The sequence below is a fragment of the Mirounga angustirostris genome, unplaced genomic scaffold (genome assembly GCF_029215605.1).
Source record: "Mirounga angustirostris isolate CCGP_5_RB_7025 unplaced genomic scaffold, mMirAng1.0.hap1 SCAF_3, whole genome shotgun sequence".
Classification (NCBI taxonomy): Eukaryota; Metazoa; Chordata; class Mammalia; order Carnivora; family Phocidae; genus Mirounga; species Mirounga angustirostris.
The window spans coordinates 11,689,469-11,716,175 of NW_026991711.1; the positions used below are offsets into that span (position 1 = coordinate 11,689,469).

At 42.6% G+C, this 26,707-nt stretch overlaps 1 protein-coding gene across 7 annotated transcripts in view; it reads right to left on the minus strand.

Annotated features, from left to right (window-relative positions):
- Positions 1 to 25,011, minus strand: part of CLYBL (citramalyl-CoA lyase) — a 256,800-nt gene extending 231,789 nt beyond the window's left edge. For 6 of the 7 annotated variants that reach the window (XM_064585927.1, XM_064585928.1, XM_064585930.1 and 3 more), the window contains exon 1: positions 24,892 to 25,005. In XM_064585927.1, the coding sequence (XP_064441997.1) occupies positions 24,892 to 24,996 (105 nt within the window). In that variant the 5' untranslated portion in view covers positions 24,997 to 25,005. Of the gene's footprint in view, positions 1 to 24,891 lie in introns of all 7 variants that reach the window. The other variant, XM_064585931.1, reaches the window with a different exon arrangement.
- Positions 25,012 to 26,707: the final 1,696 nt, after the last annotated feature.

Genomic DNA, 26,707 nt, shown 5'->3' on the forward strand with positions numbered 1-26,707 from the left:
CACTTGCCCCAGCCTGGGAACTCAGAGTCAGCCACACTAAGAAGCAGGAACCATGCACGAGTAGCTGTTTCAAAGTAAAACCTCCATATTAGCTGCGATACTTAAACCATCTATCATAGCGAACCTAAAGAAAAAAAACCAAACTAACAAAAATATTCAGTTTTACTTGTTCCACTTGCAGCATGGCCCCCTTCCCCTCCACCCTCATCCATGAAGGCACAAAAAGAAAATAACATATCACAGTAACAAGAGGAAATAAGTAGCCATTGTCTCTACCTTTTATAGGCAGATGTTTCATGGGATTTGCCTGCAATACTTAAAGGCACATTTGTGATTTTGATAGCCTAAGACTAAACTGTATTACAAACTGATTACTGTTCAGAGCCTAAAGCTATAGTTTACAAGCTTGTTCTGCCTTCTTTCAGGCCCTCCATGCTTATAAATGACACCTTCCAGTGTCTTAAAGTATGAGAGGCAGCTAGCCCCAAATTCTCAGGCTGCTAATGGTTTCATATAAAATGAGCTCCTACAATTTTATTACCACCCTGGTGCGAATTCACAGGTGAGGGGCCACCAGGGAAAGGATGTGGATATGTCTCTCACTCCTGGCCTCCTAACTTTTCCAAGTGCAAGGAACTTTTCCACTCAATATTTCAAATGATTACTCCAACTCCCAAGGCTGCTGATTAAGCCAAATAGGCTCTACTACGTTACTGAGAGAAAGAGGAGTAAGTCATCAAGTCGCCTCTCTGGAGAGTGAGGGGATTTGATTTTGCATTCTAACTTTACCCCTGTAAAGCTGATTAAACAACCCACTGATCCTTTACATTTTGACTTAAATAAACATTTAGTGGGTATTAGTCATTAGAATGTTGACAAGTAACTACTGGAAAATGTTAAATTTCACTTTCCAATCAGATAAGCCAGATACAGGTTTTGTATACGTGTATCTCACAACACAAAGATTATTGATACTTGGAAAAGTGATATTAGCATTAGAGATTCTATAAAGTGCACAATCTGGTACCTCTACATTTACGTGAAGTTTTAACAATATACAAATGCCAAATACAGCACCAATGACTGCTTTTGAAAGAACTCTAGAAGCCTTTAAAACAGGGCTGATTATCAGGAAATACATGAAATTCACATGTTCAGCTAGATCTAACTTTGTATGACTATTTCTTTACCTTTGAAAGTGACTTATGGCAGCAGTGCCTGGGTGGCTCAGTTGGTTGAGCATCCGACTCTTGGTTTTGGCTGGGGTCGTGGGATCGAGCCCTGAGTTGGGCTCTGTGCTCAGCGCAAAGTCGGCTTGAGAGATTCTTTCTCTCCCTCCTCCTCTGCCCTTCCCCCCGCTTATGCAGGCTCAAGTAAATAACTAAAATTTTTTTTTTTTTAAAGAGACTTAAAGCAGGCTAAATAGATAAATGGATAGGCAGTAGGTCTAAGAATATATTTCTCCTGCGGGGGAAAACAACCTAAAGTCATACACACTAAACATAATTTCCCAATTTTCAAAAGCAGTTGATAAATAGTGGCTGCTTAATGAGGAAACTTTATTTTCTCAGTATCTTCTAAAACTAGAAAAGGCAAATTAAATTTTAAATGTAAAACATGTGAAAAACAGTTCAATATAGCAGACTCTACTTTTAGAACTTTTTTTAAATTTCAAATTCAAATAAAACAAAAGTTCACACAAATGGCTTACATAAAAAAGCCTTCAAAAAACAACAAAACTAGGGGCGCCTGGGTGGCTCAGTTGGTTAAGCGACTGCCTTCGGCTCAGGTCATGATCCTGGAGTCCTGGGATCGAGTCCCGCATCGGGCTCCCTGCTCAGCAGGGAGTCTGCTTCTCCCTCTGACCCTCCTCCCTCTCATGCTCTCTGTCTCTCATTCTCTCTGTCTCAAATAAATAAATAAAATCTTAAAAAAAAAAAAAAAAACAACAAAACTAAACTTAAAACTTACACATAAAACGTTTTCCTTTTTAAGACCAAAGATCGGGACGCCTGGGTGGCTCAGTCGTTGGGCGTCTGCCTTCGGCTCGGGTCATGATCCCGGGGTCCTGGGGTCAAGCCCCACACTGGGCTCCCTGCTCGGCGGGAAGCCTGCTTCTCCCTCTCCCACTCCCCCTGCTTGTGGTTCCTTCTCTCACTCTGTCTCTCTGTCAAATAAATAAATGAAATCTTAAAAAAAAAAAGACCAAAGATCATCTAAGAGATCATTTGTCAGAGGCTTAGAAGTAGTGAAAACTAAACTAGCTGCCAAAAATTGTTTACTCCATAGCACATAACACCCACTAAGTGACCTGCAGAGAAAATGCAAGCTTAATTTATTAATGCATGCTTCTGGTTTTACTTCCTGTTAAAAGTAATACTCATCACCATATTCTACTCTTTCTTCATGCATTTTATCTTAATAAAAAATAAAGGCAAAGGGGGACACCTGGGTGGCTCAGTCGTTAAGCGTCTGCCTTTGGCTCAGGTCATGATCCCAGGGTCCTGGGATCGAGTCCCACATCAGGCTCCCTGCTCAGTGAGGAGCCTGCTTCTCCCTCTACCTCTGCCTGCCACTCTGCCTACTTGTCTCTCTATCTCTGTCAAATAAATAAAATCTTAAAAAAATAAAAATAAAAAAAATAAAGGCAAAGGAAGAAACATAGGGAAAAAAAAGTGGGAGTGGCAAGAAACAAACAAATCAGGATTTCTCAGTCAGAAATTTAAGATAACCTATGCATTAAGAATAAATCTATGGGGTGCCTGGGTGGCTCAGTCAGTTAAGTGTCTGCCATCGGCTCAGGTCATGATCTCAGAATCCTGGGATCAAATCCCACAATGGGCTCCCTGATCAGCAGAGAGTCTACTTCTCCCTCTCCCTCTGCCCCTCCCCCTGCTCGCTTTCTCTCTCTCTCGCTCACTCTCTCTCTCTGTTAAATAAATAAACAAATAAATCTAAAGAATAAATCTATGAAGGGGTGCCTGGCTGGCTCAGTCAGTACAGCAATCTTTGGGTTGTGAGTGTGAGAGCCCCACTCTAGGTGTAGAGATTACTTAAAAATAAAATCTTAAAAAAAAAACCTATAAAAAAAGAATAAATCTATGATAAAGTACATCATGAATACTTTTTTTCTCTCAAAAGTGTAGGATTAAAAATTGGAATTATTGGGCGCCTGGGTGGCTCAGTTGGTTGAGCGACTGCCTTCAGCTCAGGTCATGATCCCAGGGTCCTGGGATCGAGTCCCACATCGGGCTCCCTGCTCTGCGGGAGGCCTGCTTCTCCCTCTCCCACTCCCCCTGCTTGTGTTCCCTCTCTCGCTGTGTCTCTCTCTGTCAAATAAATAAATAAAATCTTTAAAAAAAAATTGGAATTATTACATTTACTATGTTCTCAACATATTTTTATATACATAGTAGCTTTTGGGTCTTCCCAGATTCAAAAGCACCAGCCAAAACACAGAGCCAGAGGGAATGCAGAGAGCTGAAAGCGTTGAGCGAAGAGCCTGCACCAGATAGGCCGGAACTGTAGGCAGTCCTGCAAGTGTAGCAACACCAGGGCCTGCCTGTTAGTCCCAAAGATATATAAACTCTTTGTCAGGGAAGCTCTGGAATGTCATCTGTCTTAAATCACATCCACCTGGGATTATGTTCCACTGACCAATATGGACAGATTACTGGAATTTGAAAACCTCACTTTTTGGGGAACTGACATTTAAGCTGTTTGAAGTTTCTCATTAAGGTTGCTTAAGAAATTAACAGCAGATGTAGGAAACTAAGTGTATAGTACTCAGAGAAACGAAGTCACCTGAAGGCTCCAAATAACTAGAAGCATTTAAATGTAGTAAGTGCATTAGGAGGAAAGGATGAACTAGCCTGCCCCATAGGCTACAATTTCATCACTTTTTCTCTCTTCCAACTAGGTTTCCCAGCACATTTTAAGTGTAATTAAAAGAAAAGAGAAAGACAAGAGGTTGACATGATGAGGGACTACAACCTAGACCACAGTTCTAAGAGCAAAGCACTAACTTGATGGAGGCTGAGAGAGAGTAAACATCTCCACCGCCTCCCTGTTGCCAATAGGATGTAAATCTGAAATCCTGGGCTGGCTTTGAGGCCCTTTGCCGCCTGGCCCCAAACCCCCTGCTCAGCTTCATGCCCAGCCCTTCTGCCGCTAAGGCTAGGCACCCCCGACTCCACAACAACCCCCTCCTCACCCCCCTGCTGTGCCTTTGCATATGCAGTTCCCTCAGCCAGGAATGCCCTTCCCTCTCCTATCATCCTTTCAAATCTGCTCAGAGGTCAACTTCCCTGGGAATAGTCCCCATGCCCTCTAAAGTCACTCCTGCCTCTGCTTTACCACTTCCCATGCCACATTCAGTTTGCTCAACATTTACTAAGTATCCACCATGGGCCACAGCACTATGCTGGCTATTCAAAGAATAAAATATAATAGTGGTAGAACTGTCCTTTCAGGGTCTCATTCCCTGACCCAGGCACCTTAGACTACACAGATATCTTACAAAAGATGTGCCAAATAAAGCACCTCCAGGTACCTGGCATGGCGACCTGTGGAAACTTTCTTCCTTCCTCATTTTTAGGAGCTGCCTAGGACTTAGAAAGAGGCATAGTTCTCATCCTTTCCAGGAGAATGTATAAATGAATGCCTGAATAATAAAAAGAAATGTGTTGGGGTGCCTGGGTGGCTCAGTCGTTAAGTGTCTGCCTTCAGCTCAGGTCATGATCCCAGGGTCCTGGGATCGAGCCCCACATCGGGCTCCCTGCTCAGCCTGCTTCTCCCTCTCTCACTCCCCCGGCTTGTGTTCCCTCTCTCGCTGTGTCTCTCTCTGTCAAATAAATAAATAAAATCTCACAAAAACAAAAAAAGAAATGTGTTATAAGTACCTCTTACTGAGAAAGAACACCATCAATATGTTTTAGAATTTCTTGTTGTAAAGAAATGTTCTACGAAGTAAATACTTTTCCCATTTACCTGCAGGATAAAATGAATAATGATTCCTGCAAGAAAATGATTTTGCTCTTACTAAAATAAAAGCCAAATTAAAAAAAAAAAAAAACCCACAGAAAGAACACCACATCAAGCAGTAAGCCATATGGCTGTGAAGATAAAGTTTTTTATCCTTCATTAACGATAATCCTGGAAATACTAACATTTTTACTATGCCTCAAAAACAGTACACTAATTAGTAAAATACACCTGTGTCAACAGTCCTGTTTCTATCTTTGAAAGTCATTTCTTCAGCTCATGCCTGGAGTCCTCATTTAGCACATTAAATGTGTGTGGAGCCTAAAAACTGCTCATCGCTGCTGGTCACTGGCTAGTTGCTAACGGTTAGCAGTTCCCACATACAACAGAATGTGTGGAGCCAGCCAGCTGGTTTCAGAAACTTGTTGATGAGCAGTTCCACCCAGGCACTGCGCGGAGACAGAAATAAGGAAGCATGGAGCCTTGTCCTCAAGGAGCGTACAGCCCACCAGGCATTGGATCAACAACAGAACTCTGCCCCTATCAGCCTGTGGGTTCACTTAACTAATTCCCAACAGAGAAGTCCGAGAGTAGGAGGCTCTTCTCCAACAGTGGTCAGTAATCCAGTGTTGGTCATACATGTTTATAGCCAAAGCCAGAAGGCCAAGCCTTCGAGGACACCTCACCCTAGTATCAACCAGGGTATCTGGGGTGGGGGTGGGGAATGGTGTGCGGCAGGGAAAATACAAAAACAGAAAAAATTTCAGAATAAAAGCAAATATTGTTTTGGATCCTGCTAAGATTCCTACACTGAACTTAAAGACTGTGACTTTTTTTTTTTTTTTTAACACATCTTCCAGTTGCTGAGTTGATCCTGAGTTGAAAGAAAGTAGTGTGTTCCCCAGGTGAGAAATTCTGCAATAAACAGAATGTACTTGGGACAGAAACACTGGCTGGAAGGAGATTTATACCACATGAACTCAGACAGGCTGGGTTCTTCCAGTGATACCTCAATGCCAAGGTAAAGCCATGTTTTGCCATTAAAATATCCCCTCCACCCACAACTCATGTTCATAAACAAATAATGTAGACAAGCATGTGCAGACACCCCTTTATGCTTTCAAAAACTCTTTCAAAAAAAGGAGAATACTAAGGAATCTGAAAACAGCCCTGGACTGTGTTCAAAAACTCAAGCCAAGAAAGAACCTTCAGATTTGACATCTTAAATTAGCAGGAATGTTTAGACAAATCTATAATCTAGGAAAACATACATACACCCACACTCACACATAAAAGTTTGCCTTTCCACCCTCTCATATCAAGTGAATAAGGAGTAATGAATTCTGTTTACTGTGACCCTATGGTGATTTTTTCATTCAAGAATATTTAATAAGTACCTACTATGTGTCAGGCGCTACACTGGGCACAGACATAAAGAATACACGTGGAGTTTCCAGTCTAGTGGATGAGACCAAACACAAGAGGGAAATGCACCCATTCACATCACATTAAACAGGATGCTCTGAGGGAGGAACATGGGATTGTGAGGGAAGACATGCTTTAGATGGTCATCCCCCTCCCCAAGGAGGTGGCTTTTATGTATTTATCTTACTTCCTTTTCACATTCATTGTTTATTGATGTTCTTATGAGCCAGGCACCATGCATTCAGTGCATCTCATTTAATTCTAACCACTCTCTGTGGTAAGTAAAAATCTGCTTTACAGATGACAAAACTAAAGGGAGCTGGCTAGTAAGTGGCAGGGCCAGGGCTATCGCTCAGGTTTGTGTGACCTTGGGGAAGTGTCTGAACCCCTCTGACCCTCAAAGCCCATGGTCTGCCTTCCTTGCTGGAAAAAAGCAAGAGAAAGCCAACGATGCCAGCATGAGCAGAGTATGTGAGAAGAGTGGAAGCACGTGAGCTTCAAGGGGTAGAAGGAACAAGACCAGACATGCCCTAGGGGGCTAAGGGAAGGAGCTCTAAGGATGCTAAGCAGAGGAGTGAAATGAACTGATCTGTATATTTAAAAATGGTCTGGAGGAAACCACAATGAGATACCACTTTACACCCACTAGGATGGCTACAACAAAAACAATGAAAAGTAACACGTGTTGGCAAGGATGCAGAGAAACTGAAACCCTCATGCACTGCCAGTGAAATGTAAACTGGTGCAGCCACTGTGGAAAAGGTTGATGGTTGCTCAGAAAGTTAAACATAGAATTACCATATGACCCAACAATTCCATAACTAGGTATATACCTAAAAGAACTGAAAACAGGTACTCAAATACTTACGCATGAATATTCATAACAGCACCATTAACAAGCACCAAAAGGTGGAACAACCCAAATGTCCATCAACTGATGAATGGACAAACAATATAATATATACGTACAAAAGAATACTATTCAGCCACAAAAGAGAATGAAATACTGACTGATACGTGCTACAACATGGATGAGCCTTGAAAACATGCCAGGTGAAAGAAGCCAGTCACAAAAAGCCATATATTATATGATTCCATTTATGTGAAACATCCAGAGCAGGTAGACACAGTGACAGAAAGCAGATTAATAGTTGCCAGGGGCTAGTGGAAGAGGAAACAGGAATGACTGCTAAGAGGTAAAAGGTTTTCCTTTGGTGTGATGAAAATATTTTGGAACTAGATAGACTTATAGTTGCACGACATTGTAAATGTACTAAATTGTACATTTTCAAATGGTTAATTTTATAATATGAATTTTACCTCAATTTTTAAAAATGGCTTGGAGGGGTACAAGTGGATATAAAAGACCTTTTTCGAAATGGTCCAGATAAGATATGACCTCCACCAGGCTGGTGGCAATGAAGACAAAGAAAAAGGGACAGATCCAAAAGATATTTTTGGAGTGGTCCAACAGGTCTTGATAACAGAATATACATGGTAATATCTATGCAGGCGGTGTGTAACATCAAAGGCAATGAGGGAGGTAAGCCGGGCAGCCAATTAGACAGATGCCATAAGCTCAAACCTGAATCTAGGAGAATGGGTACGGTAAGCCTAATAATGGCTCCCTAAAGACGTCCAAGTCCTAACTCTCAGAACCCGTGAAGTCATTAGGTTACATGACAAAGTGGAATTAAAGGTGCAGATGAAATTAAGGTTGCTAATCAACTGCCCTTGAGATGCAAAGGATAGCCTGGATTATCCAGGTGGGCTCCATTTTAATCAACAAGTGACCTTATAAGAGGAAGAGTGAAGCAAAAAAAAGAAAAAGAATAAGAAAAAAAAGATGGTGGTGGGAGAAGACTTTGACCCACTTTGTTGGCTTTCAAGACAAAGGAGGGGGCCATGAGCCAAAGAATATGGGCAGTCTCTAGAAGCTAAAAAAAGGCAAGGAAATGGATTCTCCCCTAACCCCTCCAGAAAAGAATGCAGCCTTGCCAACACCTTGGTTTCAGCCCATTGAGACTCATTTCAGACTCCTGACCTCCAGAAGTGTCAGATAATAAATCTGTCCTATTTTAAGCCTCTAAGTTTATGTCAATCTGTTATAGGAGCAATAGAAAACTAATACAGTGGGGAAGAGTTGACAAGAGGGAAAATTCAACAGACCTGGCGACAGATGGGGTGTGAGCAGGAAAGGGAGATGAAGGCATCAACCATGACTCAGGGTTTTGATCCCAGATGACCTTAACAGAGGAAATGGTGGCAAAAGCCATTAGAGGGGGTGAGGGCTTCAGAGAGAAGGGACAGATGGCTGCTGTGTGAGAGGGCCAGGGAAGGATGGCTTCTAGGAGGAAGCAGCATTTGGGACAGGTTCTGAAGGATGGGCAGAACCTAAGAATGAGAAGTGGAAGGAAGAGGGTCAGCAAATTGGAGAGGAGAGAGGGTTCAGTGGGTGTGAGGCATGGTGAGAGTTCTGGTTGAATGGTGCAAGGTAAGCCGTACTGGGAGATGTTAAAAAGGTGGATGATAAATGGGGAGGCATGTGCACACCATACTCGGGGGTCCCAACTTCATGCAGCCGGCAGTTAAGAGGGTATCAGGGAATTTATGCTGTGAAAGGGGGTGATCAGAGCCCACTTTAGGAAACTTTAGGTCAGTAAGAAGTGAGTCTAAGTGGCGAGGGTGGTGGGGGAGGGCAGGGAGCTTTCTAAGGTAAGTCCTCTCCTCAGTCTCAGGCATGTTACCAGGTCACCTGGTAAATCCTTGACTTTTCTGCAGCACAAGGAGACACTGATGACCCAAATTCATAGCCTAGACCCTTGTCCAGAGACTGGAGGGCAGGAAGGGCACCACAAGCCTCTCCTATGTCCACATTTGCTTCCCTGGTAGAAGAGAAATTCTCTTCAGTGGCCTGCCTCCTTTGCAGATAAGGCATTTGGGAGGAGTTACAAACATAACATTAGCACATGCTGGTTTTCTCATCTTCACTAGGCATCACTAGGTGAGCTGTGGACTATGAGAGCTAGAACAGGCAGGCCCTGAGAGCACTGAGTTCCATGCACTGGGGTGTTTATGGGTCAGCACGAAAGCACTAGAAGGGCAGGAGACAACTGGAAGGGGATAGAATGGAGGCAAAAATCACATCTCTACTTTTCTGAGTCAATCCTGCAGATCAGACTAAAATTTAGGATATCTACCTCTGCCACTGAGCTCTTCTAGGTTCTGTATTTCCAGTATATCCAAATTATTTCAAAATCATAACCGTCTGTACTGTGGCAGTCAGCAGCCACATGAACTAAGGGCTTGAACAGAGCAGTTGGCAGCAGTTTCTGCTGCAGAGAGGGAGAAAAATGAAGACACCCCCTGTCTGGAAGATCTAAAGGATATGGATGAACAACACATGAACAAAAAACCTCCCAACGTGGAAGGAAGAGTTCAAATCAATTAAGTGCAGACTGAACCCATAAATTTGGGGAAAGCAGAGCTTTTATTATCTTCAATCTCTGTTCAAATTGAGCTGAAATAGACCAAAATAACTAAAAGCTCAAAACACCATATATTTCTGAGTTCTCCAAAGTTCTCTTGCTTTAGGTCAAAAATTCCTTTCTAGATTATGAAATGTCAACTGGCAGGAGGCACTAGTCCACCCTCCTTGTTTTAACTGTGAGAAAAATAAGGTTCAATTTAGACAAGGTCCTTGAACAAGGTCAAAGACTAACTACAGGGTCAGCACTGGACTAGAACCCCAGAGTATCTATCCAGGATCTTCTTGCTTATACCAGAGAGTTAGTAATTTGATTTTGTGAACCCTTTTTTTTTTTGGCATTTGTAAGAAAAACTTGAACAGCACCAATAGGAATATTAAACCAATTCTGATCTTTCAGAGCTTAAATAAGTTTCTACTTTAATCTGAACTAAAAGTATTTTACTGACGGCAGAAATCACCCTTGGCTGAACTGTGACTCACTGGTATAATTTAAAGATGCTATCACTGTTCCAAAGAAATCCACTTTAGACTCAAAACCTAAACATCACATTTCTGTGCTCTACATAAAACCTGCACTAGCAATAGCCAAAAGTTGAAAACAATCCAAATGTCCATTCGTGGAGGAGTGGATAAATAAAATGTGGTATATACATGAAATAAAATATTATTCAGCCTTAAAAAGAAAGGAATCTCTAACATATGCTACAACATGGATGAGCCTTGAGGACATTATGCTAAGTGAAATAAGCCAGACACAAAAGACAAATATTGCATGACTCCACTTATATGAGAATACAGAATAGTCAAATTCATAGAGATAGAAAAGAACACTGGGGGTGCCTGGGTGGCTCAGTCAGTTAAGCATCTGCCTTCGGTTCAGGTCATGATCTCAGGGTCCTGCGATCCAGCCCCGCATTAGGCTCCCTGCTCAACAGAAATCTGCTTCTCCCTCTCCCCTCCTCCCATTCTCTCTCTCTCTCTCTCAAATAAATAAATAAAATCGTTTTTAAAAATTTTAAAAAGGGACACCTGGGTGCTCAGGTTGTGATCCCAGGATCCTGGGATTGAGCCCAGTGTCGGGCTCCCTGCTCAGCAGGGAACCTGCTTCTCCCTCTCCCTCTGCCCCTCCCCTGGCTCGTGCTGTCTCTCTCTCTCTCAAATAAATAAATAAATAAAATCTTTGCAAAAAATTTTAAAAAAAAAGGAAAACACTGGTTATAGGGGTTGAGGACAGAAGACAATGGAGAGTTATCACATAGTGGGTACAGAGTTTCAGTCTGAGATTATGACTAAGTTCTAGAGATAGATGGTAGTGCTGGTTGTACTTAATGCCACTAAACCATACACTTAAAAATAGTTAAAATGATAAATTTATGGGGGTACCTGGGTGGCTCGGTCAGTTAAGACTCCAACTCTTGATTTCAGCTCAGGTCATGATCTCAGGGTTGTGAGATCAAGCCCCGAGTCTGGTGGGCTCTGCACTGGGTGTGGAGCCTGCTTAAGATTCTCTCTCCTCCCTCTGCCCCCTCCCCATCTCCCTCTCTCTCTCCATCTCTAAAAAAATAAAAATAAAAAAATAAGATACATTTAAGATAAATTTATGTTGGGGCGCCTGGGTGGCTCAGTTGTTTAAGCAACTGCCTTCGGCTCAGGTCATGATCCTGGAGCCCCGGGATCGAGTCCCACATCAGGCTCCCTGCTCAGCGGGGAGTCTGCCTCTCCCTCTGACTCTCCCCCTCTCATGCTCTCTCTCTATCACTCTCTCTCTCAATCAATAAATAAAAATTAAAAAAAAAAAGATAAATTTACGTTATGTATATTTTACTACGATAAAAAAAAGGCACTAATCTCCAGAAGCACTATCTTAAATACTTCATTTCTGAAATCTGTTGTTGTTTTTTTTTAAGTAGGGTCCACGTGGGGCTTGAATCATGACCCTGAGGTCAAGACCTGAGCTGAGATCAAGAGTTGGATACCTAACTGACTGAGCCACCCAGGCACCCCCAAATCTGTTTTTCTCTTATTCGGCAAATTTATCTATTTACTATGTGCCAGGTAATGTTTTAGGGCTGGGGTATATAGCAATGAGATAAATGGAACAAGTCCCTGTTCTCATGAATATCTGGGGGGTGGGGGATGATGGGGTGAAGACAGACAATAAACAGATAAACACACACTATGTCAGGTGGAAATGAACGCAATGGAAAAAACATCAGGTAGGGTGAGAGGGAAGAGAGTGTGAGGTCTAGCTGGGGGGCGGGAAGTTGCTATGTTGTATAGGGCTGTAGGGAAAGACCTCTCCCATGGGTGACATTTGAGGAAAGACTTGAAGGAACGGAGTGCCCCAGGCCAGAGACAGTGCTGCCAAGGAGGCAGTATGGTTGGATGGAGCCAATAGAGGGAGGAGTAAGAAGGAGCCCTGGGGCACAGACCTACTTCTTAAGTTTCTTATAAACTTTTCAAGGGAAAAGATCAGTATAGAAATATTTCCTCTGCCATATATGTGTCTTTCATTTGTCTTAAAGAGGGACAGAAAAGGCCTGGCTGGCTCAGTCAGTAGAGCATGTGACTCTTGATCTCGGAGCTGTGAGTTCGAGCCCCATGTTAGGTATAGAGATTACTTAATTAAAAAACATTTTTTTTTAAAGTGACTGAAAAACCAACTCCGTTATTTTTTCTGCAAGAGGCAGGTTTGTTAAGGAGACAATTTACATCTCCCATTGCTAGAGCGCCCTCCAGTGCCTCTGTGTGAAAATAGCATTTGGCACAGATTGTTCTTTTTAATTTCTTAAACTTCTGTATTTGGCCAAAAATAAATACCATCCTTGATACATATAGCAAGAAGGACATATCATCTTTCTCGCAAATGATACTGTGAGATTAAATAAGAAAACAAGGCAAGTGTGCTTTAAAATAAGCCTGCTCTACTTGTAAAGCAGTACAAAGTATACATGTGCAATGATACTTTTAAATGACCATATAAACTTTTAAAAGGTTCAATCACAGACCTGTACTCCTAAAACAAATAATACATTATATGTTAATTAACTGAATTTATTTTATTTTTTTAAAAAGATTTTATTTATTTATTTGACAGAGAGAGACACAGCGAGAGAGGGAACACAAGCAGGGGGAGTGGGAGAGGGAGAGGCAGGCTTCCCACTGAGCAGGGAGCCCAATGCAGAGCTCGATCCCAGGACCCTGGGCCCATGACCCAAGCCGAAGGCAGACGCTTAACGACTGAGCCACCCAGGCGGCCCTAATTAATTGAATTTAAATTAAAAAAAAAACCTATAAAAAAACTTTTAAAAGTTTCATAGTCTCTTATTTTTTTTAATTCAAATTTTTAGCAATATAGAACTTTCAGTCAAACAGTGAACACAATCTACCACTAAACTGTGACCCTAATTTTATTGAAGGGGCAAGTAGGGCAATAAAGTAGAAAGTGTCTTCTAAAATTTCCAATATTTGGGGGCGCCTGGGTGGCTCAGTCAGTTAAGCATCTGCCTTTGGCTCAGGTCATGATCCTGGGGTCCTGGAATCCAGCCCTGCATCGGGCTCCCTGCTCAGTGGGAAGCCTGCTTCTCCCTCTTCCTGTACCCCTCCTCCCTGCTTGTGTTCTCTCTCTCACTCTCTTTCTCAAATAAATAAATAAAATCTTTAAAACAAAATTTTTTAAAATAAAATAAAATTTCCAATATTTGCATGTTCTGAATATTCATATTTGAAAAGTGTCCAGCAAATACTTACAGTATACTACAGTCATTCAACCTTCCCAGCCAGAACACAGTAAAGGGAAACAAGTAAGACTTGCCCACACTAGCATCCTATTAAAACAGAATTTTTACTTTCTCACAGAGACTGACTCTGAATCCTTTATTATGAAATCAGGCACCTCTGTCAATCTCAAAAGCCTAAGAGGAAGACATTACATATGGTGTAATTCAAAAGAGAACTTGCAGAAGAGGTAAAATTTCATAGCTCTTTACAGAAACACCTACAAGTGAGGTCAGTGTGACAGCCAACACCACAGAGAGAAAAGCCGCCCCTGACTGAGAGCCAGGCGATGGGGTTCTTTCTAGACCTGACCAGCAAGACAGTCTGTGCTTTACTTTACTGGGCCTGCTGATGCCAAGGAAAATGGGCAGATGAGCCTCCAAAGGGCATATTGCAATCCAGGTATCTTTCGTCTTTCTGGAGGGTGATTTGAAAACAAGCATCAAAAGACTTAAAATGTCCATACTCTGACCCAGCAAGTTCACATACAAAAATTTACCTCCAAGTACATGAGTAAGAGTAACCACAGAGATTTGGCTGTAGAGACATTTATCTCTGCATTTCCCGAGAGAGAAAACTTGGAAATAGTTTAAATGGATAACTGGAACTATATACACACAAATATATATACGATAGAGTCATAGAACAATAGTGAAAATCAATGCTCCAAGATTAGGTTAACATCCTAAAATTTAACCAAAATATAAAATCAAAGCAACTAAATAAAAAGCCACCTTAAAACTGGCTTATAGGGGTGCCTGGGTGGCTCAGTCGTTAATCGTCTGCCTTCGGCTCAGGTCATGATTCCAGGGTCCTGGGATCGAGTCCCACATCGGGCTCCCTCCTCAGGGGGAAGCCTGCTTCTCCCTCTCCCACTCCCGCTCCTTGTGTTCCTGCTCTCGCTATCTCTGTCTCTGTCAAATAAATAAATAAAATCTTTAAAAAAAAAAAAACTGGCTTATAGTGGTAAAAGGAAAAAGGGAAGAGAGGAGGGAGGGAAGCTGGGGAAAAAGAAAGGAGAGAAAGGAAAGAAGGAGGGAGAGAAGGAGATAAAGAAGGAATGAGTCTCAATTCTGGCGCCCATTTATTATCTACAGCATTCAAGTGTGTTATTTAATTGATAAGCCATAAAACACTCAAGTAACAACATGAAATAAATTAAACCTGTTTTAATTACAATGGATTTAAATTCATCCCCAGGTGGCCTATATGAAAACATAGCATTATTTCCTTGATTTTTTTTATTAACTAATAAAATTCTAAACTTAACTCGGCTGAGCAATGTGTAGAGGAATAATGAAGCAAAATGTACCAATAGAACAAACTCCAGTTGCACTCAGGGGCAAGAAAGCATATTGTTTTTACAATTAACAACTCTTCCAATCTTAAGAATATTTATCAAACCTCCCAATAACCACTCTCCAAGGAGCCCAGCTTTCTTCTCCCTGACTTCCTAAAATTTTAGCCACACGCATCTGTGGACTTCCTCACAGGGAGTCACACATAAAAGAGCAGCTCCTAGGGAGCAGCCACCACAACATTCAGTTAAGGGAAACTGTGACCAAAGACTGTTCTTAGAAATTACATCAGTCAGACCCCGGCTGTTGTAAAGCCGTAACTGGAGAAAGTAAGAACTTCAGTGAAGTGCAGATGCTGAGCGGCGCCAGCCACTATGTGGATGCAATCTCACTGACCATGTATGATGTCCTCCACCAGGCTCACCCACAACCAAACACATATGTTCACTTTCTACATTTTCTACAAAGATTCCAGGCACAAACATTTAAGTAAAAATATGGCCAATTCACACTAACCATTCAAGAAAATAGAAGAGAACACTCTCCAATGAATTCTGTGTGGCTATTATTATCCCCATACCAAACCCAGAACAAGACAGTACAAAAAAAAACTATAGGCTAATGTTCTTTATGAGCACAGATGCAAATAACTTTAATAAAATGTTAGCAGATTCAATTCAACAATATATAAAAATAATACATCATGAGGCACCTGGGTGGCTCAGTCAGTTAAGCATTTGACTTTCGCTGGGATCATGATCTCAGTGTCTTGGGATGGAGCTAAGCTTCAGGATCCTCACTCAGCAGGAAATGTTTCTCCCTCCCCCTCTGCCCCTGCCATTGCTCAAAAGCTCTCTCAAATAAATAAATAAAATCTTTTTTAAAAAGTCATACATCATGATCAAGTAGAGTTTATTCCAGGAACTCAAGGTTAGCTTAACTTTAAAAATCAATCTAGGGGCACCTGGGTGGCTCATTTGGTTGAGCACCTGCCTTTGGCCCGGCTCATGGTCTCAGGGTCCTGGGATCGAGCCCTGTGTCAGGCTCCCTGCTCAGCGGGGAGCCTGCTTCTCCCTCTCCCTCTGCTGCTCTTCCTGCTTGTACTATCGCTCTTGCTCTTGCTCTCTCTCATAAATAAGTAAAATCTTAAAAAAAAAAAATCAATCTAATTCATCATATTTACAAATTAAAGAAAAGCCACATGATCACCTCAGTGGATACTGAAAAAAACATTTTATACACTCAAATCCATTCTTTTTTTTTTAAGATTTTATTTTATTTTTTTAAAGATTTTATTTATTTATTTGACACTGAGAGAGACAGCGAGAGAGGGAACACAAGCGGGGGGCTGGGGGAGGGAGAAGCAGACTCCCCGTGGGAGCAGGGAGCCCAAAGCGGGGCTCGATCCCAGGACCCTGGGATCATGACCCGAGCCCAAGGCAGACGTCTAACGACTGAGCCACCCAGGCGTCCCATATTTTATTTATTTATTTAATAAAGAGAGAGAGAACACAAGCAGGTGGACTGGCAGGCAGAGGGAGAGGGAGAAGCAGCTCTCCGCTGAGCAAAGAGCCCAATGTGGGGCTCAATCCCAGGATTCCAGGATCATGACCTGAGCAGGAGGCAGATGCTTAACCGACTGAGCCACCCAGGCGCCCCTCAAATCCATTCTTGGTCAAAATTCTAAGCAGGAGTGACTTCAGCAAAATTGCAGAGAAAGGACCTTCAAAAACCCAATCCTTCATAAAAGCAATGAGAATACTAGCAAAAATTGTCAAAATCAACTTTTTTAGAACTGTAGAAATTAACCAAAGGCTTGCAGCAATCTGGGAGCATTACTTCAAAAAACATGGAAGAATCTCAGTAAGAACACAAACTATGTGGGGTTTTTTAACTTACCCGCTCCCTCTTCCCAGTTCAGAAGTAGCCCTGAAAACCAATAGCCACCATCATGGTCTAAAACCAGCTGCCTGGCAGCCACTGGAGGAGGCAAGGCAGGGTTGGAGCTCTTTCAAAGCACCATTTACAGAGAACTGACACTATTTGACCTATCTGGTAGTTCCCTGGAAAACCCCACATGCAAGGCTCACCCAGCTCAGAGCCTAAACAGTGGGCATAGCATTTTCCCTGAGGGTGTTTGTCAAATCAGAAGCAATTATTTAATATCACTGCTACCTGAAATGGCAGATAACAGGGCAAACAGGCTAACCAAAAGCTTAAAAGGAAAAGGTGGAGCCAAGAATATACAATGGAGAAGGAACAGTCTCTTCAACAAATAGTGTTGGAGAAACTGGGTAGCCACGTGCAGAAGAAAAAAACTAGACCACTATGTTACTCCATACACAAAAATTAACTCAAATGGATTAAAAATTTGAATATAAGACCAGAAACCATAAAATTCTTAGGAGAAAACATAGGTGGTAAAGTCTCTGACATCAGTCTTAGCAATGTCTTTGTGGATCGGACTTCAAAGGCAAGAAAAACAAAAGCAAAAATAAATAAATGGGACTTACATCAAAGTAAAAAGCTTCAGCACAGCAAAAGAAACCATCAGGAAAATGAAAAGGCAACCTACTGAATGGGAAAAAAAAAATCTGCAAACCATATATCCAATAAGGGGTAAATATCCAAAATATATAAAAGGAATTAATCCAACTCAACAACAACAACAACAAAATAACCTGATTAAGAAATGGGGAGAGAGGGCGCCTGGGGGGCTCAGTTGGTTAAGCAACTGCCTTCAGCTCAGGTCATGATCCTGGAGTCCTGGGATCGAGTCCCACATCAGGCTTTTGGCTCAGCGGGGAGCCTGCTTCTCCCTCTGACCCTCTCCCCTCTCATGCTCTCTCTCTCTCTCAAATAAATAAATAAAATCTTAAAAAAAAAAAAAAAAAAGGAAACGGGGAGAGGATCTGAATAGCCATTTTCCAAAGAATATATCCAGATGGCCAATAGGCACATGAAAAGATGCTCAACATCACTAATTACTAGGGAAGTGCAACTCAAAACCAAAATGAGATCTCACCTAATACCTGTAAAAATGGCTATTATCAAAAAGACAAAAAATAACCAGTGTTGGAGAGGATGTAGAGAAAAGGGAACTCTCACACTGTTGGTGGGATTGTAAACAGGTGCAGCCACTGGAAAACATATGGAGGTTCCTCAAAAAATTAAGAATAGAACTACCATATGACCCAGCTATTCTACTTCTGGGTATTTATCCAAATAGGAAAACTTTAGGTAAAAAGGTATATACACCCCTGTTTATTGTTATGTTCACTGCAGCATAGTTTACAATAGCCAAGATACAGAAATAAAATGTCCAGCAATAGATGGATAAAAGATGTGTCATATTTATACAATGAAGCCATACTCAGCCAAAGAAGAGAATGAAATCTTGCCATCTACAACATGGATGGATCTTAAGGGTATTATGTCAAGCAAAATAAGTCAGATGGATAAAGACAAATACCATAAGATCTTACTCATATGTGGAATCTAAAAAGCAAAAGAAATGAACAAACAAAACAAAAATAATCTCATACAGAGAACAGACTAGTGGTTATGGGTTAAGGGGGTGGGGGGATGGGCAAAATGGGTGAAGAGGGCAACTGTATGGTGATGGATGGTAACTAGACTTGTGGTGGTGATCGCTTTGTATGTAGTGTATGCAGATGTCGAGTTATAAAGCTGTATACCTGAAACTTATACATTTTTTTTTAAAAGGAAAAGATGGAAAATGAAATGTCCAAAGGCAGTTTTGAAAGAGTGACATATTCCTGGGATTCTAAAAGGCCACATACATGTGTAGTGGTATTGCTAGCAGACCCACCTTACAAGAAATCCTAAAGGAAGTTCTTCAGGCTGAAAGTAAGTGATCCCAGACAGTAATTCAAATTCACACACATACAAACACACACACACAGTTAAGTAAGTAAGTATAAATGCATATTCTTGCTCCTTTCTTCTCTTATCTAACTTAAGAAGAAACTATATAAAAGAACATTATATAATTGTGTTGTTAGGTCTGTAACATAGAAATGTAATATATTTACCAATAACAACACAAAGCAGATGAGTGAGAGCAAAGATGTACTAAGCTAAAAAAAAAAGGGCACCAGATGGTGACTCAAATCAACAAGAACAAATGAAGAGAACCAGAAATAGCAAATAAGAAGGTAACCATAACAAATACTATAAAGTGTGTATGTACTTGCATCTCCTTCTCTAAGTTTCTTTAAAAGACATAAAATTGGGGCACCTGGCTGGCTCAGTCAGTAGAACATACCACTCAGTCTCAGGGTCGTGAGTTCAAGCCCCACACTAGGTGTGGGGCCTACTTCAAAAATAAACAAATAAATAAAAATAAAAGACATAAAATTATATAAGTAAAACTACAACAATGTATATACTGGGTTTGTAACATATAAATATAATATGTTTAAGTATAATACCATTCAGCCAGGAGTCAGCTTGACGTTCTCTCCCTCTCCCTCTGTTCCTTCCCTGCATGCGCTTGCTCACTCTCTCTCAAATAAATAAATAAATCTTAAAAAAGAAGAAGAAGAAAAGGTAAGGAAATAGAACTATACAAAAGGAACATTTCTCTATCTTCTGGAATAAGTTAGTATAAATCAAAAGTAGATTCTGATAAGTTAAGATGTATATGGTAATAATACAATGGAATGTTATCGAACCATAAAAAGGAATGAAATTCTGATACATGCTACAATATGAATGATTCTTGAAAACATTATGCAAAGTGAAATAAGCCAGAAACAAAAGAAGAAAAATTATATGATTTCACTTACATGAAATATCTAGAATAAGCAAATTCAGAGAGACAGAAAGTAGATTAGAGATTACCAGGTGCAGGGGAAGGAGTTATTGCTCAATGGGTACAGAGTTTCTGTTTGGAGTGATGAACAAAATTTGGAAACAGATAGTGGCAATGGTTGCACGACAGTGGGAATGTGATAATGCCACTAAATTGTACACTTAGAATGGTTAAAGTAACAAAGTTTATGTTACATATATTTTATTTTACCACAATTCTACTTAAAAAATGTATATGATAAGCCCTAGGGTAACCACTAAAAAAGCCCTTTAAAAATACAATTAAAAAAGTAAAAAAATAGTTAGAAATCATTAAAGAAATTTATTCACTTAATGCATAAGAAAGCAGTAAGGAAGGAATAGAGGAACAAAAAAGACATGAGACATACAGAAACCAATACTCAGTAAACACACCACATAAAAGGAAAACTACAGACCAATATCTCTCATGAACATAGATGGAAAACCCTCAAGAAAATTTGAGCAAATCAAATCCAACAATGTATAAAAAGAATTATATACCACGACCAAGTAGGATTTATTCCAGGTATACGAGGCTCGTTTGACATTCAAAAATCAGTGAATGTAATCGGCCACATCAACAGGCTAAACAAGGAAAATCATATGATCATTTCAATTGATGCAGAAAAAGAACTTGACAAAATCCAATATCCATTCATGACAAAAAACAAAAACAACTTACAATGGATCATAGACCTAAGTAGAAAACATAACACTGTAGAACTTTTAGAAGGAAATACAGGAGAAAATCTATGTGACTTCAGATTTGGCAATGAATTCTTAAATATATCAGCAAAAGCAGGAGCGCCAGGGTGGCTCAGCCGGTTAAGCGTCCGACTCTTGGTTTCAGCTCAGGTACTGATCTCAGGGTCCTGAGATCCAGCCTGGCTTCAGGCTCTGTGCTCAGCGGGGAGCCTGCTTGAGGATCCTCTCCCTCTCCCCCTATCCTCTCTCAAAGTAAAATCTTAAAAAACAAACAAAAAATGGTAAAAGCATGGTCTATGAAAGAAAAAAATCAATAAGCGTGACTTCATTAACATAAAAAACTTCTGCTCTGTAAAAGATACTGTTAAGAGAATGAAGACTAGTCACAGACTGGGAGAAAATATTTGCGAAACATGTATCTTATAAAAGACTTATATCTAAAATATGCAAAAAATACTTAAAACTCAACAATAAGAAAACAATCCAAGGGGCGCCTGGCTCAGTCGTTAAGCGTCTGCCTTTGGCTCGTGTCATGATCCCAGGGTCCTGGGATTGAGCCCTGCATTGGGCTCCCGGCTCAGCGGGAAGCCTGCTTCTCCCTCTCCCACCCCCCTTGCTTGTGTTCCCTCTCTCGCTGTGTCTCTGTCAAATAAATAAATAAAATCTTTAAAAAAAAAGAAAACAGGGCGCCTGGGTGGCTCAGTTGGTTAAGCGACTGCCTTCGGCTCAGGTCATGATCCTGGAGTCCCGGGATCGAGTCCCGCATCGGGCTCCCTGCTCGGCAGGCAGTCTGCTTCTCCCTCTGACCCTCCCCCCTCTCATGTGCTCTCTCTCATTCTCTCTCAAATAAATAAATAAAATCTTTAAAAAAAAAAAAAACAATCCAAGAAATAGGCAGAAGATCTAAATAGCTCACCAAAGATACTCAACATCAGTTGACACCAGGGAATTTCAAGTTAAAACAAATTAACATTAAAACAACAACAGATCCCACTACACACCTATTAGAATGACTAAACAAATTTTTTTTACTGATAATACTAAATGCTGGCAAGGATGTGACAGCAACAGGAATTTTCATTGATGATGGGAATGCAAAATGGCATAGCACTTTGGAACATAGTTCGGTAGTTTTTTTACAAAACCCAATTTATACTTTTACCACACAATTATACTCCTAGGTATTTACCCAATTAACCTGAAAACTTATGCACACAGAAAACCTGCACAAGAATGTTTAGAGCAGCTTTATTAAACCTTAATAGAAGCAACTAAAATGTCCTTCAGTAGGTGAACAGATAAACAGATTAACTATGAAACATCTCTAAAATGGAATATTCAGCAACAAAAGAAAATGAGTTAAGAAGCCATGAAAAAAACACAGAGGAACCTTAATGCACATTGCTAAGTGAAGGAAGACTGTCTAAAGGACTATATATGACTCCAATTATACGGCATCCTGGAAAAGGCAAAACTTTAGAGACAGAAACATGATCAGTGCTTGCCAGGAGTTTGGGAGAACGCAGGATGGATGAAGAGATGAAGCACAGGGGATTTTTAGGGAAATAAAATAATTCTGTATAATACTGTTATGGTAGATACATGATATTATGCATTTGTCAAAATCCATAGAATTTTATAGCAAAAAGAGTGAACCTTAATATATGCAATTTAAAAAATTCACCTGGGAAGTAGGGGAATCCCAGGAAAGAATGCAGACTGTGACAAGGGAATCTACTTGTATCACAGATGTATGAAACAACCTCACTGAAGGGGATGGGAGGAAAAAGCACCGACCTAAGTAACTAAGGAAATGAGTAGAGCCTATTAAAGGAAAAGGAACTGCACATAAGTACTGTACTTCGATAGTTTTTTCCCATGGAGTAGGTCTAACAATTCAAATACTGCTATATGTGTATGTTGAAATTGGATGGTGCATGGTGGGAGTCAGGTTTCTTTTCTTTTTTGGTGGTGGTGCGGGGGAAGGCCAGGTTTCTAACTGTAATAGTAAAAATTTGTTAGTAAGCAAAGGGGAGGAGGCTAGAATGATCCATGTGGTAATGGACTAGAATTGGAGGTAATGTGAACTCATGTTTAGCCTAATATAGACACAGTGGTTATATAAAGAAATATTTAGGGGCACCTGACTGGCTCAGTCTATAGAGCATGTGACTCTTGATCTCAGGGCCATGAGTTCAAGCCCCACGTTGGGCCCAGAGCTTACCTAAATAATATATGTATTTATAATATATGCATGGGTCACTATTCACACATATTCTTCTTTGCTCTGTCAGTGGAGAGGGCTTAAAAGACACTCCTACCAGTAGCACTCCTAGGAGTGGGGAGTCATGCTCCCCCAACTTGAGAGCCAGCTATTTACATAAATTGAGCAGTGGCTACAGAAAGTGGAAGGGCCAGAGACAGGATGGAAGGGGAAGCATCAGGGAGAGCACTACAACAGGGGAAATATTGGAGACTCGGTAGACAAGTCAGGAATGGTCCCTGCCTACCAGCAATGGTGCTAATACTCTAAAAACAGAAGGATAAAGCCACCAGAAGCAGGCCCACAGGCCTGAAGCTTAAGTGCAACCCAACTGGGGTAGAAATGAAGGCATCTGTAAGCAGTTGCCATTTGGCAGGTTGATACTTGGCACCTTTACTGCTCTGATCTCCGCTGCCATGGCCTTAGTAGGACCTGTTAAGTGTGTGCAGAAATAACCAGTGTGCTAATAAGGATGGCAAAGAGCACTGTGAGGTAAGTCCCAAGCGCCTTAGAAGTAGGTGACTGTATGTGGTCCCTGGACCCATTATTAAACAGGCCCCAGACGCTGGCCTGCAAGAAAAGGGACCTTCTGGAAGGGTCTGCGTATACTGCCTCAGCAGCACCTCTGGTTCCAGGGGTGATCCCCTGAGCCCAGGGCCATGTACCAGGCTCAAGTCTAGAAAAGGGGAAGGTAGGATGTACAAGACTGGGTAGGCCCAGTGCAGGACACACTGGGGAAGCAGGAAGCACGGTGCAAGCAAATGTAAGGAGTTCTGGACCAGTAGCCATAGACTTGGTTTCGGAACCAAACTCTGCCATTCTCTGCTTTGCGTCACTTAGCCTCCCTGAGCCTGTTTCCTCATCTTTATAAAGAAGTCTTCCGACTTCTTCACACGGTGGTCAGGGAATCAAATGAGATAACGTGTGTGCATGTGGTTGGCCAACAGGCAACTGCTAGACCAGCGGTTCTCAAAGTGTGGTCCGAGGGCATCTGCGAGTTCCTGAGACCTTTCGAGATGGTCTGAGAGGTCTTCCCCTTTCCAACTAGCGTCTGCCGGAGCCCAGAATCGCTCTGTAAACTTCCTGCAAAACAGCTGATGAGACTCCAACTGTCCTTTATTAAACCAAAGAGGGCGCCTGGGTGGCTCAGATGGTTAAGCGTCTGCCTTCGGCTCAGGTCATGATCCTAGGGTCCTGGGATCGAGTCCCGCATCGGGTTCCCTGCTCGGTGCAGAGCCTGCTTCTCCCTCTGACCCTCTCCCCTCTCATGCTGTTTCCCTCTCGCTCGCTCTCTAAAAAATAAACTCTTTAAAAAAGAAAAACCAAAGAGATTTTCAAAAATTTAAAACCACGCCCCTCTTTCACTACATGTGTTAAAATGTTACGGGTTTGTCATTTGTAAATGAGTGTTTTTTTAAAATTCTGTTTTAAGGGCGCCTGGGTGGCTCAGTTGGTTAAGCAACTGCCTTCGGCTCAGGCCATGATCCCGGAGTCCCGGGATCGAGCCCCGCGTCGGGCTCCCTGCTCGGCGGGGAGTCTGCTTCTCCCTCTGACCCTCCTCCCTCCCATGTTCTATCTCATTCTCTCGCAAATAAATAAATAAAATCTTTTTTAAAAATCCTGTTTTAATTCCTCACACCGTAAAGATTAAAAGATACAAGAAAAACTCTAAGGGGTCCTCAATAATTTCTCGGCGGGTAAAGGGGTCCGGAGACCAGTCCGGGAGCCGCTGTGCAGAACCAACGGGGGGAGGGTGTTCTCACTCAGCCGGCGAGCCGCCGCTCACAGGCTGACTCCAGGACCCTTTTATAAAACAGCCGTACGTTCGCGGCTTCCACCTGTGGGAGAGACTCGCTGTGTGCTCTGGGGCTGCGAATCCGAATGTTTGTACCCATTTCCCGGGCCCAAGCAAGGACCCTCCCACCGGGAGGCACGCGCAGGAGAGGCGACCGTCGCGGGGCGTCGGCGACCTTGGCAGAGGTCGAGCCGGCGCCCGGGAGGCGCGCGGTGCTCCCGGCCGGCGTGGGGGTGGCTCCCGGCAGGGACTGGGGAGGCCGGGCCGGGTGGCGGGGGACTTAGGGACCTGCACTCACAGCCTCGGCAGCACCGCCGCCGCCGTCCCTCGGAGCGCTCTCCGCAGCAGACGCAACGCCATCTTCCTGACGCGCGCGCCCCGCCTCAGTCCTGTCCTTCCTCATTTCGCCACGCCCCCGTGGCCCCGCCCCCAGGTGGGCCCGCCCCCCGCAATCCCACCGCGCCACGCCTCGTCCCCCGAAAGCCACGCCCCCTGCCCGGCGCACCGGCTCCCACCCCGAGCCCGGGGTGTCCCTGCTGCCAGAAACTTCTCCGCTGTCATGGCAGGCAGAGTAAGGGCTCCGAGTGGTTGGCCCCTTCTTGAGCGGTTTTTCTGGTGACTGAATCCAGTTTTCTCCGTGCCTCTGGGTTTTCTAAGGCGACGTTGAGATACTTTGCGTTTTCCCAACCAGAACAGGCCAATTTTTCTGGGGATTAGTTGCTTTTGTTGTTAAAAGTACTGCCTAACAGCCTGGGTGGCTCAGTTGGTTAAGCCACTGCCTTCGGCTCAGGTCATGATCCTAGGGTCGTGGGATCGAGTCCCACATCGGGCTCCGGGCTCAGCGGGGAGCCTGCTTCTCCCTCTGACCCTCTCCCCTCTCATGCTGTTTCCCTCTCGCTCGCTCTCTAAAAAATAAACTCTTTAAAAAAGAAAAACCAAAGAGATTTTCAAAAATTTAAAACCACGCCCCTCTTTCACTACATGTGTTAAAATGTTACGGGTTTGTCATTTGTAAATGAGTGTTTTTTTAAAATTCTGTTTTAAGGGCGCCTGGGTGGCTCAGTTGGTTAAGCAACTGCCTTCGGCTCAGGCCATGATCCCGGAGTCCCGGGATCGAGCCCCGCGTCGGGCTCCCTGCTCGGCGGGGAGCCTGCTTCTCCCTCTGACCCTCCCCCCTCTCATGTGCTTTCTCTCTCTCATTCTCTCTCTCTCAAATAAATAAAAATCTTTAAAAAAAGTACTGCCTAACAAATTTGTGAGCCTCACCGTTTGCACGCCTTAACAGTTAATCCATTATGGGACGTATATTCCTGTAATAGGATCGGAACAGCTGTGGGCAACTTTCTGGGCCAGAGAAATGCTTGCTGAAGACTCGGTCAGCAAACACAACACTTCACTCTAACTCCTTCCGGTCAGTTTTTCAGCAAATACAACTCCTGCCACTTCACAGTCGGGGGACTGCTAAGGTATTAAAACAGACTTTACTAGCTGTGACTTTGGTTAAGTTACTTAAGCTCTCCGTGCCTCAGTTTCCTCCTCTATAAGATGGGAGTATTAACAGTACTCACCTCATAGGTCTAAGGATATCTTGAGTTAATTTATATAAAGAGCTTAAAACCTTGCTGGCCCAGAGCAAGTGCCCAGTAGCGTTAATTCTCATTATTATCATCATGTCAATTCCCTTCTTGAAACTCTTTGGTGGCTTCCAATGGGAAGCATTTAGAATAAAACCGAAGTTCTTCACCACAAACCTGAAGGCTTTAGAGGATCTGGCCCCTGCCTATCTCTCCACCTTATTTCAGCCCCACATTCTTCCTTCCACTTTTTTTTTTAAGATTTTATTTATTCATTTGAGACACAAAGATACAGAGAGAGGGAGAGCACAAGCAGGGGGAGTGGCCCAGGGAGAAGCGGGCTCCGCGCTGAGCCAGGAGCCCAACGTGGGGCTCGATCCCAGGACCCTGGGATCACGACCTGAACCAAAGGCAGACGCTCAACCATCTGAGCCACCCAGGCGCCCCTCTTTCCACTTCTTTTAAGTTCACTAAGCCATCTCCCACTTCAGGGCCTCCCCCCATGCTGCTCCCATCCCCAGAACCCCAGCTACACCTCAT